Source organism: Xenopus tropicalis, chromosome 3, assembly GCF_000004195.4.
Source record: "Xenopus tropicalis strain Nigerian chromosome 3, UCB_Xtro_10.0, whole genome shotgun sequence".
NCBI lineage: Eukaryota > Metazoa > Chordata > Amphibia > Anura > Pipidae > Xenopus > Xenopus tropicalis.
Window position 1 is genome coordinate 109,596,923 of NC_030679.2, and position 15,952 is coordinate 109,612,874.

Here is a 15,952-nt window from a genome sequence, read left to right on the forward strand (position 1 = left end):
CGCAAAAATCGTATTGGATCCGAAAAATTCGTACAGAATCCGAAAAAATCGCAAAACATACGAAAAAGTCGCAAAATATTCGTTTTCAAGTCGGAACTTTTCCAATTCGGGTCGGATTCGTGGGTTAGTAAATCAGCCCCTAAGTGTATGAGAATGATTTCAGTATTCCTCAGAAATCTTTAAAACCTAATTATAAACAGTTTCATTCAGGAATCAAACCGGTATAGTAACACTTCTACAGAAATGGCAATATTTAATGTTTATAACAGAAATGTGTTTATGTTTAACGCTTTTTCTAATCTTCAGGAAAACTTGCAATCTAATGCTGTTGTTGTGATTGAGAAACTAAAGCTACCTCTCCAACCTCAACCACCGAAAGATGCTGAAGGTATTGTTTGTTTTTATTATATTGTTTGTCAGGGTAAGGGATCAATACACAGAATATTTTTGAACAGGTTCTAAAGGAAATACATTTTTATAGTTAAAGATCATATTAAGCATGTACAGTCTAATTTAGGGAGCAGTTGTACCCCATTTATTAGGAGGATTCAACAGCTTTCCTAGCTAATATCTGATACAGGTTTCTTTAGATACCGATCATGCAGGTTCCATCAGGCAAGGACCTTGTGCCATTAATTAAAGGGTTTTTGTATTTGTTTATTTTGATTGTCTTTTAATAAAAAGTGCATATTTTTCTTTTAAAATTGGTAGTGAATCTGCATGACCGGTTGCTAGTGATGCCCATCGATATTTTTTCCCATTTTAATATCACCTTATTGCTTTACTCTGTGCTTACTGCTTATGAACTCAAAGATCATTTTTTCTTGTTTATCTGTGTTTCTGCTGAATAAAAAAAGATTCCTGCAATTTCTATAGAAAATATCTTTAAAAAGAAGTGTTGAAAAGATTTGATCTGTGCCGCAAATTGGGATAGCCTTCCAGATAGGTGTGAAAAGTGAACAAAGGTTTTTTTTTTTTTTTTTTGGAAGAGAGAACACTCCGGATTAGGCTATTTTGGGGACATTTTTGTAGTCCTTCACATGCAAACTGCTTCTAATCATGAATTTATCCACTTGCGACTAGTTTTGTATTGATCCTATTGTTTTCCTCTAAAGCAAAAGTAAGAAGAAACTTGTTTGACCAAGAGACCCGTTCACCAACAAAAAGGTGCAGTAAAATGCCAAGAAGCCAGTCTGTTTCTGCAGTAGAGGGGTTGAAGCGCAAACGCAGCAAATCTCACGATGGCAGTAAAGGTAACAAAAAATTGTTTCTTAATTTGACCTAAATATTAACCTTGATCTATTAACTGGATTGTAATTTTGCTGTATTCTTACATTAAACACTTCTTTTAATATCAAATTCTTCAGGTCACCAGTAGAGAATTCCTTTATCATTTTCTACTGATGTAATTGCATGGTGTTTGCTTCTTATTTTAGATCACTACAAGCTGTTGACGAAAAAAGTATCCGAGACCCCTGCACACAAACAGACGGCAAATAGACTTCTTCTAAAGCAGATTAAAGGACGGTGAGCTGCTTTGCAAAATTTAACAACACATTTTTAGGCTCCACTCCCATTTTTTTTTTAAAAAAAAAAGAGAAAATACATATTTATAGCAGCTATGTACCTCATTCAGGATTAAGTGTAGGATTCAACTGTATCTTTTGGCAGGTGAACCAACTTTAAACACTTTAAAGTGTTCTGCTCAACTAACCTTGACAATTTTATGTTCACTTTTGATACAATTTTTTTAAAATTGTATTTTAAATGCATAAATTTGGGTTTAGAGTCAACTCTGCCATATCTTTTGTGGAGGATTCAGTATCCATATTCATCCTTTGTTTATAGGCACTGTTTTAGAGACTGTACCCCGTGAGTAATTAAAGGTTTGCTGTAACGCATATCAACAAATTTTGTTTTTCAACCGGTGACCAGTAGAAAACAAAGTATATAAAAAAAAAATAGAGAAACTATATCAGGGATAAGGGGATAAAACACAACTGCTGAGGGGTATAACATTTGACAATTGGTATGACAATTGCTGATGGGTATAACATTTGACTGGAGTGTAGCTTTCCTTCATCATGCTTGACAAAGTGGAGACTACGCTCCACAACAAAACATTGTATTGTACTGAACTTGTCTAAATCCCCCCTATTATATTTCCCATTACAATAAATTTAAGATTACCATATTTTTTTTGTTTATTTTATACAAATTCTGGATGTGAGCCAGAAAGCTAGTAAATTTAAGCCCCTGGCAAAGGACATTCTTTAGGACCTTATTAACCCTACTCATTTAATAATGCCTAGAAATTAAAAAGGCAAGACTTGCACTGCCCACAAACTCTACCTTTATTTTGTTTTATGGCATATAATTTTGCTGAACGGAAAGATAATAAATAATAAATGGAAAGATAATAATTAAAGTATATTCGGTGCTTTCAGGCCTTCTGAGTCAAACTCCAACATTAGTATTGTTGAAGAATCTCCAGAAAAAGAAATCCGAGGTAAGAGAAAATTAATTATAGTACCATTCTCAACAATGGAAATTTTTCCGGAAATTCCACGAAACAATTCGCCAATGGCGAAATGCGGGAATTCGCTGCGAATCCATGCCTGGCGAAAAAACTCGCTCATCGCTACTTCTATACATATTCAGTTAGTGGGTGTAGGTAATATTTCTTTTATATACATCCTTCATTATTATTTTTCTTTTTTAAATTATATAGGCATAATAATCAAAACAGGCTAGCAATGCTGCCTTAGTGTCTTAACATTTTCAGCACATTTTAATTTTATATTAGTCACAGGCAGTTCAACACTTAACAAATTTGTAAGCTATTAAACTATGTTTTCATCTTATCTATAAGTTAAATTACAAGTTGGTGTAATATTATTAATTTGAAGGAACCCAGTAAACTGAAAAACATTGTCTGGAGAATCCTTGTAAATGTAGTAAATGACTAGTAACGCCAGGAAATAAAATTGCTCTTTGCAGTGGAGGCAGTAGCATATCTAGAAAGCATTTTTCATTTGAAAATACTTGTAGTTCAGTTGGAAAATCTGCTAAGGGAAGCTATTTGCCCATCCAAGGGCTAACAAATCTGCCACACAAGTCAGAAACTTATTGGCCCATATATGGGGTGGAAATAACTGCCTGCTTGATATTTGGTCAGTGGTTGGCTAGATATTTTTTTTATGAAAATTGCCTTGGGTAGGGAACTGCATAAGGCAAACATTCCTATGATTAGCAACATTGCCAAACATGGTCACTGAACACAATAGACAGGGTGATGACAACCACAGGGGAACAAAAACAACACATATAGGACAGAAACAATTTGTAGGCAAAATAATTGTTAACTTTTTCTTTGATCGGTGCTGCTGTTAAGCAGGACTGTGTGGGGATCTTGCTTACTAAGTGCCACTGTCTCCGTATGATGAGATGTATTCATCATACAGGCTGAGCAGTGTAGGGGTGCACAGATCTGCAGGTTAAACGTTACTGTACAGATTCACCCATAACTGCAAGAGCTTTGTAACGGATTCCTGGATATTTTGAGAAAGGCTAGACTGCTAGCCGAGACATTAGTCCATTTTCAATAAACACATTTTTTCTTTACATAAGACCTGTAAGTTCAGTTCAACTTATTATTTTCCTATATAATATTTTATATATATATATATATATATATATATATATTTCTATTTTTTTTGTTTGTTTTGCCAAATTACAGATATTGATTTACGAAGAAGCCCACGCATCAAGCATTTATCTCTGACAAGGAGGAACTCCTCATCTTTTTATGCTTCACAGCCAAAATCTCGTAATCTGGAGAGGGTGAATTCTGCTACCCAGTTGCAATTGTCTAGAGATCGCACAGGTATTATACTGAACTTGAAATGCTGCCACTTGATTTCTGCTTTCTACCTGTATGCTGAATGTTGGTTTGATTAAACTTTGTTTTGCGTGCTTACTTTTAAACTTGTAACTCTTTATTGCATTGATTTGTAGGCAGCTGCTCCAAACCTGAGGTAAAAACTCCTAAAAGGCTACTTTTTGGGGAAGTCTTAGGAATAATTAGTCCTCCTACAACCAAAAGATCTAGAAGACATCTGGACAGTGATAACTCTGTTTGTAAGGTAAATATAACGTACCAGTACAATTATACCCATTCAAAATTTCCTTCACAATTCTAGCAATAAATACCTTAAAAACTTATTTTTCTTATTTTTTTGTTTTTAAGACTCCAGGAAGAACTCCTAGGAAAACTCCAAACAAAAAGGTTTCTTATTTGGAAGACCAGCCAGAAAAGATGCTCATTAAATCCCCTTGCACGCCACGCACTCCAGCCAGAACTCCTAAAAGGTTAAAAACACCTTCCAAAAGTTCATCAGAAAGAAAAAAAGCTGCTAGAAACCTGGGGAAATTATTCTCCCCTTCTAAACCAGAGGAAAAATCTCCTTTGAAGCCTTGGGGAAGGAGAAGTGAGAGACTAGCACAAATGACTCCTGGAAAAGATGGTTCACCAAATAAGGTATCTGTCTGTCAGACTTTACAGGAAGTGAAGACGCCTCAAAAGTTACAAAGACTGGAAAGTAAGGATTTCAGAACCCCTTCTAGGACTTCTAGGAGAAGTAATAACACTACTCCTGCAAAGCAAAGTGTACAGATCTCAAACACCCCCAGAAAATCAGATCTCAAATACCCCCAGGATCTTGACTCTCATGGACCACCAGGATATTTCCTCCGGACACCACAGAAGCATATTATGGCTTCTGTTCCCCATACACCTATTCTTCAAACACCACAGAAACCTATTTTGGTTTCTGTTCCAAATACACCTGTTTGTCAGACACCGGAGAAAGTAATTTTGGCTTCTGTTTCCAGAACACCTGTGTGTCAGACCCCACAGAAAACTATTATGGATTCTGTTATGAGCACACCTGTTCGTAGCACTCCACCGAGACATGTCTTGGCTTCTGTTCCAAGTACACCTATCCGTAAAACACCACAGAGATCTGCTTTGGCTTCTGTTTCTCATACACCATCACCAAAAATGTCCATTATGAAGGAACTGACAGTTGCATTAACTCGCGTGCGAGAATGCACTCCTGAAAAAGTGATTGGTTCAAGTTGCTGTGTGTCATCACCTGTTACTCCCTCATCTGCACCCAAGTCCTTTTGTTCAGAAAACAAAGTAACGTCTGTTCGTTCAACACCTAAAAAATCAGTTGCATTGCTAAAACCTTGTGATTCACAAGAGTATTCTGGGGCACCTCTGACAGAGACACTTCAGAATAATGACAAAAGTACAAAAGCAGGGACTCCTTGCAGTGTGCCTGCCCATGTCTCAACGCAAATGCAGAACGTAACATTGGCTGCTCAGCCTGGGAAGTGCACTGATTCTCTTTACCAGATGTCCGTTTCATCATCAAGTATTCCTTTTACAGATAAATGCTTGTCTCCAAATCTGAAAAATGCTTTATCCAGTGTTACATCATCAAAAGCTGAAGAGGATATAATAGTAAGTGAAAAGTTTGATTCCTCTTCTTTAGACAGTCAGGAAGCTACAGAATCTTTTATTAACAGCTCTCAAGCAGAGGAAAGTATTGATATTTCAGAAGCTCGAGTTGTGTCAACAGAAGCATCTGAACTGAAGATGAAAGTCCTCATTACGCGAAAACCTTCTGGCTCAGGCCTAAGTTATCTGCCCACCACTCCGAAGTGTTTGGGAAATGTTATTTCCACATCAACATATGGGTTACGATGTACTCCCGACCGAAGGCAGAGAGAGGCTGCGGCGCGCCTCGGAACTCCTGAGATTCCTGCAAAGTTCTCAACACCAAAGAGTCGCTGCAAAATGATTCCTCAGTCAACATATGAAGTTGAGCTTGAAATGCAGGAGTCTGGTTTGCCGAAACTTCGCTTCAAGCGAACGGACTCAAATTCCACAATTGATATGGATGCTAATAGAACACCAACTATCTCCAGGAAAAGGAAAGGAGATGAAAGCCCCTTTAATGAGAAGTGGTGTGGCAAACATGCAGTAAGGACTGAATCTCATTATACACCGGGCAAAAGTGGAATTCAGACTTTAATTTGTCAGTCTTACACACCTAATGGGTGTCTTTCCACTGCTGCTTCTCCATCCCAGTCCGATGCAGGGGTTCCTTGGACACCATCCCCTAAACATAAGGAAAAGATGAGCACAGATGTCATTAATTGGCCTAGAAAGAAAAAAGCATCAGCTCTCTGTACAAATCTTTTGAGATGTGATAAGATTCCAGAGTATGCAGACAGCCTGCCTATTCCAGAAGAATATGAAGGGGATTTTGAGCTTGAAGGAGTTTCTAAACTTTTGGAGAAGTCACCAGTTATTGAACAGCAAAGTAAAGCTGACACGGGGACTTTTGGACTTAGGTCTCGAAAACGAGTCTTCAGTCTTGTGTCCCCTACCAAAGAAACAGAACGTTATATTAAAAGAGTGTGCACGTTCAATAGACATGAGGATAGCAGCTCGGACGTGCAGAGACACCAAACCAAGGAAGAAATGGAAATCATCTCGGACAGAAGTTTGTCCTCTAATTTAAGCTCTTCACAGCAAAGCATTTGTGATGAAGTTTTTAATATTTCAGGTAAAACTTACACTTTTATCAGTGAATAGTATATGTGAGCATAATGTTATAAGCATTAGCTGGCTTGCTGCAAGGCTTTGTTGGTGCAGATGTGTATGTGTGTTGTCTAGCCAATACCAGTCTGCATCAGTAATGCATCTCTGCTCCTCACACTCCACTGTTATTTAGTTTCCTTTCATTTTTTTCTTTTCGGCAGAGCCATGTCTCGCCAACCTCTTTCCTCCTCTGAAATATTGCAAGAAAGTAACCATTTATTACTTTTGCTTTTTTGTCACTTTTAATGGTTGACTACAGATGCATTATTTTTTGATTCATTTTTATTTTATTTTTAGGTTTTACCCCACCCAGCAAGGTACCAAAAAATCCATTATCTGCAAGTGGTCTGCTGTCCCTTACTCAGTCCCCTTTGTTATATAAAGGAAAAACTCCTTCATCCAAGCGAAAAGAAAAAAAACAAGGTATTTCTTTGTGTTAATGAAATCATTACTATGCAGTAGTATAAACTGTATCAGGACAGTTTGGATTGGTTCTGCTCTCCAGTTGATTAGGCACAAGGAATGGTGCTAAATTCTCATGCCAGAATTACTGCATGGCTAACGTCTCCAAATAAGTGCATAGCAAGGTGTTTTATTTGTGTATAAGTTGCGGTCACATATGCTAAAGCATTTGGCTCATCCTCTGCAGTTTTTTTTTTATTGCCAAGTCCATATAGAGATGTTTTGCCTTGCATCTCCATTTTAATATTGCCAGATGCCTCAAAGGAGTTGTGTTCTCCTTTGAGTTAACCTTTAGAATGATGTAAAGACTGCTATAAAGAGACAATTTGCAATTGGTATTCATTTTTTGTTTTCAATTATTTCACTTTTTGTTCAGCATCTCTCCAGGTTTGGAATTTCATCAGTTATCTGGTTGTTAGGTTCCAAATTACCTTAGCAACCAGGGAGTTGTTTAAATGAGAGACTGGAATAGGAGAGACTCTAAACAGAAGGATAAATAATTAAAAAGTATTAAGAACATTGTAAAACTTAGAGCAATGGTTTGAGGTTGCTGGAGACTCTGTCCCCAATTTGAAAGCAGGAGTCAGAAGGAGGCATATCATTTAAAAACTAATAAATAATGAAGGCCAAATAAAAAGTTGCTTAGCATTGTTCATTCTGTAATATACGAAAGGTTAACTGAAAGGTGAACCGCTCCTGTAATGGTTGTAGCACTCCCACTGAGTGAAGATGTTTACTGCAATAAAAGTCATTTAATGCTGTGCTCTCTGCAGGGCATTTTGTTGCCCATGGGGAAATTGAATTCTCTCCACGGGCAATAAAATCCCTGAAAATACCTTCGAATAGCTGCCTATGTCAATTGCTGCTGTTAAAACACAAAATCATGCAAAATGTCTCCCCTCAGCATTATGGAGCAATTTTACCTGCTTTTTTGTGAAAATCACCACCACCAGTGGAGGTAAAAAAAAACGCCCTGTCTGACATTGCCCTTATTAGAAGTCACCTTGCTCAGCATAGTAGAGATGAACAATGCCAGCCTGCCAGGATTCATTTTGATTGCCATGTAAAAGAGGAGATTTTCTATTACAAACCTCCAGCTGGTTTATGGCATCAGTTGTGCAAAGTGTCTGTTAGAGAGGTTTGCTGAGGTGCTATGAACAAAGCAGAGGTAACAAGGACTAATCCCTACTGTATTGCTGCTCGTATGCTTAGATTGTTAACACAAGTGGTTCCACTAATTGTTTGGAGCAGGATTGTCCAACTGGAGGCCCTCAGACTAGATGGGGCCACCAAAGGATAGTTATGGTGCTTTGCTTAGAGACACTGACGCCAGAAATGAAACCTTTTTCCTCATCTATGATATTGTCTTCACATGCTATTTATAATTTTGCCAAAAAGGTATTTGCCAAGTGCTTTTACATTACCCATCTGATCCCCCATGTTCCTCTATGAGAAGGCTGCCATATTTGTGCAGCAGTAAGCCGTTAGCATTAGAAGCTATAACTGACAGGCTGAGAAGGGACAGTCAGGTTTAGGAACTTCAAGTAACATTTACTTACAATGATTAGGGAAAAATGATCAACATGACCAATAGGGAACTTCATGTACCATCATATTTTTGGTGCAAACATCACTTTAAAGGTTTCAAAGACTCCTTGTATGCCATGGCCCTTGAGCATATAGATCCATCATTGCGATTACAGCAGAGTCTGCACTTGAAATCTAATTATTGCCTTATCAGTTACACCCTGACATGTAATATGTGTAGTGTATGTATCAAAAGCTGTATGTTGACCAATGAATTTCTCGTTACAGATGTGTTTTCTGATGGTGACAGTGACCAAGAACCACCAACACTGAAAAGACAAGCAAATCCAGCTGCTGTTTATGATGATTCTCCCTTTAGTAAAGCCAATGCTCTTCGTTCTGTCAGCAAGACCTATAGTCGGAAAAAGCTCATTACATAATGTATGGGGCTTATTTGTTGCTTGTTAGGCTGTGTATGGAGTTTATTTTTCTCACCAGTTGCAATGTCAGTGAGGTGGCCTGCACTGAGCAACAGATTATTACAATAGCCAAAGATTTTCATGACATAAGTACTGTGTTGCATGGGCAGAAGCCAGTAATTAAAATAATGTGTTGCCTTTGCATTTTCCAAAAAAGGCCAACATACTTTGCCTAAATGAGCGTTCAGTACAATGCACTATAACTGGCAAGAAAATGATTCCTGTGCTGTATATCCAAATAGTGCACGTGTTAATGTGATGCATAAGTTCACTGCCAGGGTCTCCAAGGTTTTCCTTATACTTGGGCTTTTGCTAATTAAGCCTATATCTTGTACATGAATGTAAATATCTAAATGTTTTGTCCCATAATGTATATTTAAATTAAATTTGTATTTTTTTTTAATACAGATCTGTATTTTTCTATTTCCAAATGTTTAAAAAACATTTGGAGATACTGAAATGCAGACATATGTATATATGATGCAGAGATGAAAATATTTTATTGGGTCATTTTGTAATAATAAACAGTAATATGAATAGTGCTGTGTGCATGTACAGTATGTCTCATGGCTGTGTATGCATTATGTGCCTCATACACAGGATCTTACGCCATTTCCAAACTTTCCCATATAACCCCAAAATGCACAATCTGGGTTTCCTGGCAACAAGATATAAAGGGTTAAATATAAGTTAACAAAAGGGCATCTGGTCCATGTTTTTTGCCTGTAACTTGTAAGGAGAGTTTTTCTATGTTTTTTTTTGGTATTGCTGACTATTCCCCTGTTGTCAACAGGACTAAAGCAAAAGGCAGTGCTACTATAAGCAACAAGCGGTGTGTGTTCATAGGATGCTGCAATACTCTGCTCACATCTAGTGATGGTTCCCTCCTCTAGCTCTGAACCCAGTGATTGGGTGTTTACTTACGGCACAAATAAGCCGTTGTTTCCAAAATAAATGCCAAGTCCAGATAAATATGGTCTAATACATTTGCATTTCCGATGCCAGAACTGTAACATCACAAGCCATTTTTATGTAGCATTAATAACTGGCAGAATTATTGCACAGTGACTTTCTGTCTCGTAGAGCTTACAATCTACCTTTAGTAGCACAAGTAGTGGATTAAAATGAATCTCCCTGCCACTGTGACGTTCAGTCTTTCATATGGGAAAAGTATACATTTAGCTGAACGTCTCTTCCAAATAGAGGGGAATACAAAGTCACCTCTTCCGACCATTTATTTCTCCTTCCTTCCATAATCTCTCTCCATTCTAAAATAATCATGTTCCTTTTATTTAGAACACTAGATGTGTGTGTGTGTATAATTTTTCTTATAGTAATCTATATTGAAGGGGTATTTCACCTTTAAAGAGATACTGACTACCTATCTGATCCCCCATGTTTCTCTATGAGAGGGGTGGCCATATTTGTGCAGCAGGAGTCCGTTAGCATTAGAAGCTATAACTGACTGGCTGAGTAGGGACAATTTGGCAAAACCTTTAATGTATATTCATATTTCATGGAGTAGTTGGGGGTCACTGACCCCAGCAGACAAACTGTTGCTCTGTGATGCTACAGTTTTACTGTTAATTTCCATCTATTATTCATGTGTTCCAGTCTCCCATATTAGCCACTGCCTGGTTGTTAGGAAGAATAAGACCCTGCAACCAGATAGCTGCTACTTTCTCTTTCTGCTATGCTGAATGTGGTACTTTGAGCAACCCGACTGTGACTCGCTGCTGATTGCTGCAAAGGAAATCTGTATTAATGAAATGTAAAATTCTGATTATGGTGCATGTGCTGAGGCTATGAGCATTAAATAAGGGCAATTTCTACAGTTATAAGCCTCATTCATTGCTTTCCTGCCCACCAATTTTCCCCAATTTTGTACCAGTATTTCGGGGCCCAGTTAAGAGATGGATGAATGTCTGTGGGTTGGACGGCGGCCATGCATCACACATTTCTCTTTGCATACATTGAACCTTGGCTCTTGCAGGCAGATGCTGTGATTGCAGACACGCAGACATACTTAACCAGAGCCGGTTTTCATACACAGTGTCAGACTTTTTTAATGAATATACCTTGTACATGATGCCAACTCCTCTGAATGTGCAGAATTATGGACATAGTTGGGGTTTCCTTCTGGAGCCAACTTACCAGCCCTGAGGAACTCTTTGTAATTTCTGTTGAAAGACCATCCTGTTCCAGACCTACTAATGTGTATGTATAAATATCATTTGAATATTACATACATTAGGCCAACGGCTCAGGGTCGATGAATAGCAGCCTTGTTACCAGTCGGACACTTTGTTCCTGTGCCACTAGAGGGCACTCTCAGCCATTGTTTCAGATTCATACCCTAATAAACCTTAATTACTTTCACTATCTTCACAAGTTATCTCTATCTATCTGTAACTTCCTAATTTATTGCTTGTGAACACTTCTCTCTGATCTATCAGTATAAATGTTGTGCCATTTCAGTTCTCATTTGTATTTTGCCTGATGAAGGGGCCTTAGAGCTCTGAAAGCTTGCAATGTATTTTTATTGTTAGCCAATATAGGTATCATTTCTACAATACTCTTGTATTTGTATTTTGTTGTTTTTTTTATTATTATTTTAGATTCATACCTTGAAATTTCTACTTCAACTATTTAATATAAATCAAAAAAAATTGTAATGGGAAAATGCACTTTTTTTGCATTCTCGTTCACTGAAACTTTTAAGGATCTGTAAAGTGAAAACGAAATGATTCATTTGAATGGATATCGCCCATTCATTTTCAAGTGGCATTCCTCATTTTCATTACTTATTGGTGGCATCATTAAAGTGCAGAATTACCACACAATTACATTTCAGAATAACGTGGATGAGTAGAAGCCACAATATTATACATGTTCAATAGTGATACAAGTCCATTCCTGTCCATTCCATGGTAAGTTAGTGCCAGGAAGGTTTTTAAATACAGTATATTTAAGTTGAGGGAGAAGGGCAGGGCATTGGCCACATACAACCACATAACGCCCCATAATGTGCAATCAGATAGCAGCTCTTAATGCAACCTCTTCACTAGAAATATACCCTTCCTTGGGCATGCGCAGGTGGCACCTTTAATCTTGTGGTGGCATATCCTACCCATGCCGTACCTACTAATGTTCACCAGTTGTTGCTGCTGCATGGCCTGCACCATGTCCTATTTAAAGGAGACCTATTGGATTAATGAGAAAAACCCTAATTTTGTAGGCAATTATGAATAATATCCGGTGCTGGTTTCCCTTTGGGCTAAACATTAACCCTATCTGTAACAATGGCCCCTTTATTGGAGCTCCCTATAGATCCTATCACTTCTCCATCCAGTGTGAAATGAAGAGTGGGCGTGTCCTAATGTCCCTGCCAGAAGCACAGTAGGAGGGGGAGAGCCAATCACAGCCCTGCACTCACACAAGCACAGACAGGCTTCAGTTCCCTATCAGGTCAGCCTAGCTGCTGATTGGTTCCTATCCTACAGTGCAGGGTTCGGAGGGCCGCCGACTCCCCAGCACATCCAGAGAATTCAGCCAGCAGGAAGTGGAACAGATGGGCGGGGCTAGTGGGGTTTGGGGGAATTTCTCAATAAATTAGTCAGAAACACAACATTTTTAAGCACAATCCTTCTATATCTAGAGGAGTATAATTCTCTGGTACATTCATAATTTTTATAGGATATGTCTCCTTTAAGTGAAAGAAAAATCTGGGTTGGGGATCAAGCTATTCTCTTCTGGTGCCCCTGGGAGAACCCATAATGTGCCATAGGGACACAGGATGTTGTTGTATTACAGGTGCAAAATTGCCTCCCACTCACGCGGCACAATGTCTGACAATCTGTGTATACACCCATTGTATTACGTTATTGCCCTGAAAAAACATCTCCTTCTGTACTTGTACATAACACAAATTGATTGAACAGCCAAAACAAGGTCTTTTCAGACATTTTGTCACAAGTATGGCAGGTGATTTTGCATTGTTGACAAAAGTTCTGTGTGTTCTTACCCTAAAGGTAGCCATACACTGCTCATTTTGCAAGTTTGCCGAAATTGAGCTGAACTAATTGTTTGGCCCGCGGCCGAATGGGCTGAAACAGCAGCTTAAATCTGCCTGTGTATGGCCACCTTTAGGGTTGTGGCGACTAATGTCCCCGAAATGCCATCCCCCCGATGAGAAAGTAAATCGCCGGTGGGATGGCATATGCGGCACCGCGATTTCCCCGAAATCAGAGAAGTTGCCTTGAGAGGAAACTTCTGCGATTTCGGGGGAAATTGCAGCACCGCGTATGCCATCCCACCAGCGATTTGCATTCGTGCCAATGGGATGGAATATCGGTGAGATTTGGTGCTGGCGACCAATCTCCCCGTCTGCCACGGCCCTTAGACTTTACCGGGATCTAATGTGCTGATAAATGAATCACCTGTAACTTCTTTACATGTGTCTGTAACACATATATCTGTGTCAACACATAGAGTAATGTCAGACTATGCCCCTGTGACCATCAGTTCCCACCCCAGCTTGTCTTCTTGTAATAGGATTAGGAACCAGCAGGGGCCCTATGGGAAGTGATAAGGAGCTTGTGACCCCCTCGCTAGTGAGACAATGGCTGCTTAGGCCGAGCTAAACCTGGAAGCTGAACCAGTAATACCTTCAGGGGATCTGTAAAGCAGACATAACATAAACATAATTAATATTCCATTAAGCATACCCATAGGGGAAATAATGAAAAAGGTGCACTGAGTTAGCCTTTATCTAAGGCTGTATTCTGTGGCACTGCCCTCTAGGGGTGGCACATATTTGTGGATGAGGGTGCCCAGTCTGTAATATTTGGGTTGAATGCAGTTTTTTTTTTAAAAATGCATAAGTTAATAGAGCTTCTCCAGCAATCCTGCATCCCAATCAGTTTTTTAAAAGAACAAACAGATTTTTTTATATTTAATTTTGAAATTTACCATACATGTTGATAGAAGTGATGTGTGAGTCGACCTGGTTCCAAACCTAAGCTGCCCGCTTCCAACCAGACCCAACAAGCCCCTCTATTTATAGACCTGAGCCGCCATCTCTGATGTCACGAAAGAAGGTGCCTATAAATAGAGGCTGCCGAGAGCCAGCACAGTAAGGTAATGGGCAGGGAGAATGAAAGGAAGAGCTCAACCCAAACCCACCCAATCTAGCAATCTATATTGCTAAAAGTGGTAGATATCAGAATAGCACTTAATAGTAAGAAATCCAGGTCCGGCTTGGGACTCCTTCAGTTACATGGGAGTAGGAGAAACAATAGGTTACCTGAAAGCAGTTCTAATGTGTAGCGCTGGCTCCTTCTGAAAGCTCAGACTCAGGCACAATGCACAGATGGAGCCTACACACCAATATTACAGCTAAAAAAATACATTTGTTGGTTGAAGATTAAAATTTTAAATGGCAGAGTGAATTGTTTGCTATGTAAATAGTGTAATATAGTAATAAAAACGATACCATAAAAATTTATTCTTTTTTACCGCTCAAAAGTGGCTTTACACTAGCAACAACAGGAGTCGCCGATGGAAAGCCCTTAGCATCACTTCGGTAATCTGAAGTTGCATGAAGTTTCCTCCTGCAGGCAGCTTTGCGCAACTTCAGAAAACGAAGCTATGCAAAGGGCTTTCCATCGGCGACTCCTGTTGTTGCTGGTGAAAATTCATTTCGGAACAGTTAGTTGCCCGGGATAGCAGAGATTCACAGTTGGTTGCAGCATTTCAGTGGCAGCCTAGGAGAAGGCAGAATAGGAGGGCATATAATTCTATTAGCATTCAGAACAAATAATGAAGACCAATCGAGTGCATCAGAAATCAGATCTCCTCCAGCCAAGGCTCCAATTCCCACAATGCATTGCGTGCTTTTGTTGTTCTCCTTCGCATGTTCAAAGCATTGGTGTGAGTAACAGGGAAAGGGAAGGAGGGCATTTTTCTAATGCTTGTAATAGTAATTGCATTTACAAGTTACTTTAAAATTATATTCATAAATGTATATATGTGATTGCTGTGACTGGCTATATGTGATCTGGTTGCTATATATTCTTATGAAACCTGTACAACAGTCTTATATATGGATTAAAGTGTTAGCCTCGCAAGCCACAGGCCTAATGCCCACGTGCTCCTTGGGTAACAGTTCTGCTTAAACTCCTTATGGAAGATGAGAGAAGCCTGGGGAACAAGAGCAGCCTTTTGTTAGGAGAGCTGCATTCCCATGTCTGTAAGGAGCTTGTATGTGGCGTGTGAGATCTGCTGAATAGGGAGGCGGCCAGTAAGCGCTTTCTGCCTCCCCCTCACGAAAGACATGTTACATGTCGGCTCGTAAACTAGGCTTAAAGGAATACTGTTTACAGTAATACACGTTTCTCCAGCAGAATCCTGCATTGTAATATGTTTTTTAAAACATTTTGTATATTAAATTTTGAAATTTCACATGGGGCTAGCCATATTCTTCATTTCCCAGGGTGCCACAGCCATGTGACCTGTGCTCTGATAAACTTCAGTCACACTTTACTGCTGAGCTGCAAGTTGTAATGATATCACCCCACTCCCTCCCCCCCCTGCAGCCGATCAGCAGAACAATGGGAAAGGAGCAAGATAGCAGCTCCCAGTAGGTATCAGAATAGCACTCAGTAGTAAGAAATCCAAGTCTGGCTTGGGACTCCCCCAGTTACATGGGAGTAGTAGAAACAATAGGTTACCTGAAAGCAGTTCTAATGTGTAGCGCTGGCTCCTTCTGAAAGCTCAGACTCAGGCACAATGCACTGAGATAGCGCCT

At 39.2% G+C, this 15,952-nt stretch overlaps 1 protein-coding gene across 1 annotated transcript in view; it reads left to right on the plus strand.

The window, feature by feature from the left end:
• ticrr (TOPBP1-interacting checkpoint and replication regulator) overlaps positions 1-10,980 on the plus strand; it is a 31,916-nt gene extending 20,936 nt beyond the window's left edge. The window contains exons 14-22 of the mRNA XM_031899228.1: positions 307-388; positions 1,116-1,253; positions 1,437-1,527; positions 2,448-2,509; positions 3,740-3,886; positions 4,018-4,145; positions 4,250-6,641; positions 6,974-7,099; positions 8,954-10,980. Coding sequence (XP_031755088.1) covers positions 307-388; positions 1,116-1,253; positions 1,437-1,527; positions 2,448-2,509; positions 3,740-3,886; positions 4,018-4,145; positions 4,250-6,641; positions 6,974-7,099; positions 8,954-9,105 — 3,318 coding nt within the window. The 3' untranslated portion in view covers positions 9,106-10,980. The remainder of the gene's footprint in view (positions 1-306; positions 389-1,115; positions 1,254-1,436; positions 1,528-2,447; positions 2,510-3,739; positions 3,887-4,017; positions 4,146-4,249; positions 6,642-6,973; positions 7,100-8,953) is intronic.
• The last annotated feature ends 4,972 nt before the right edge of the window (positions 10,981-15,952 follow it).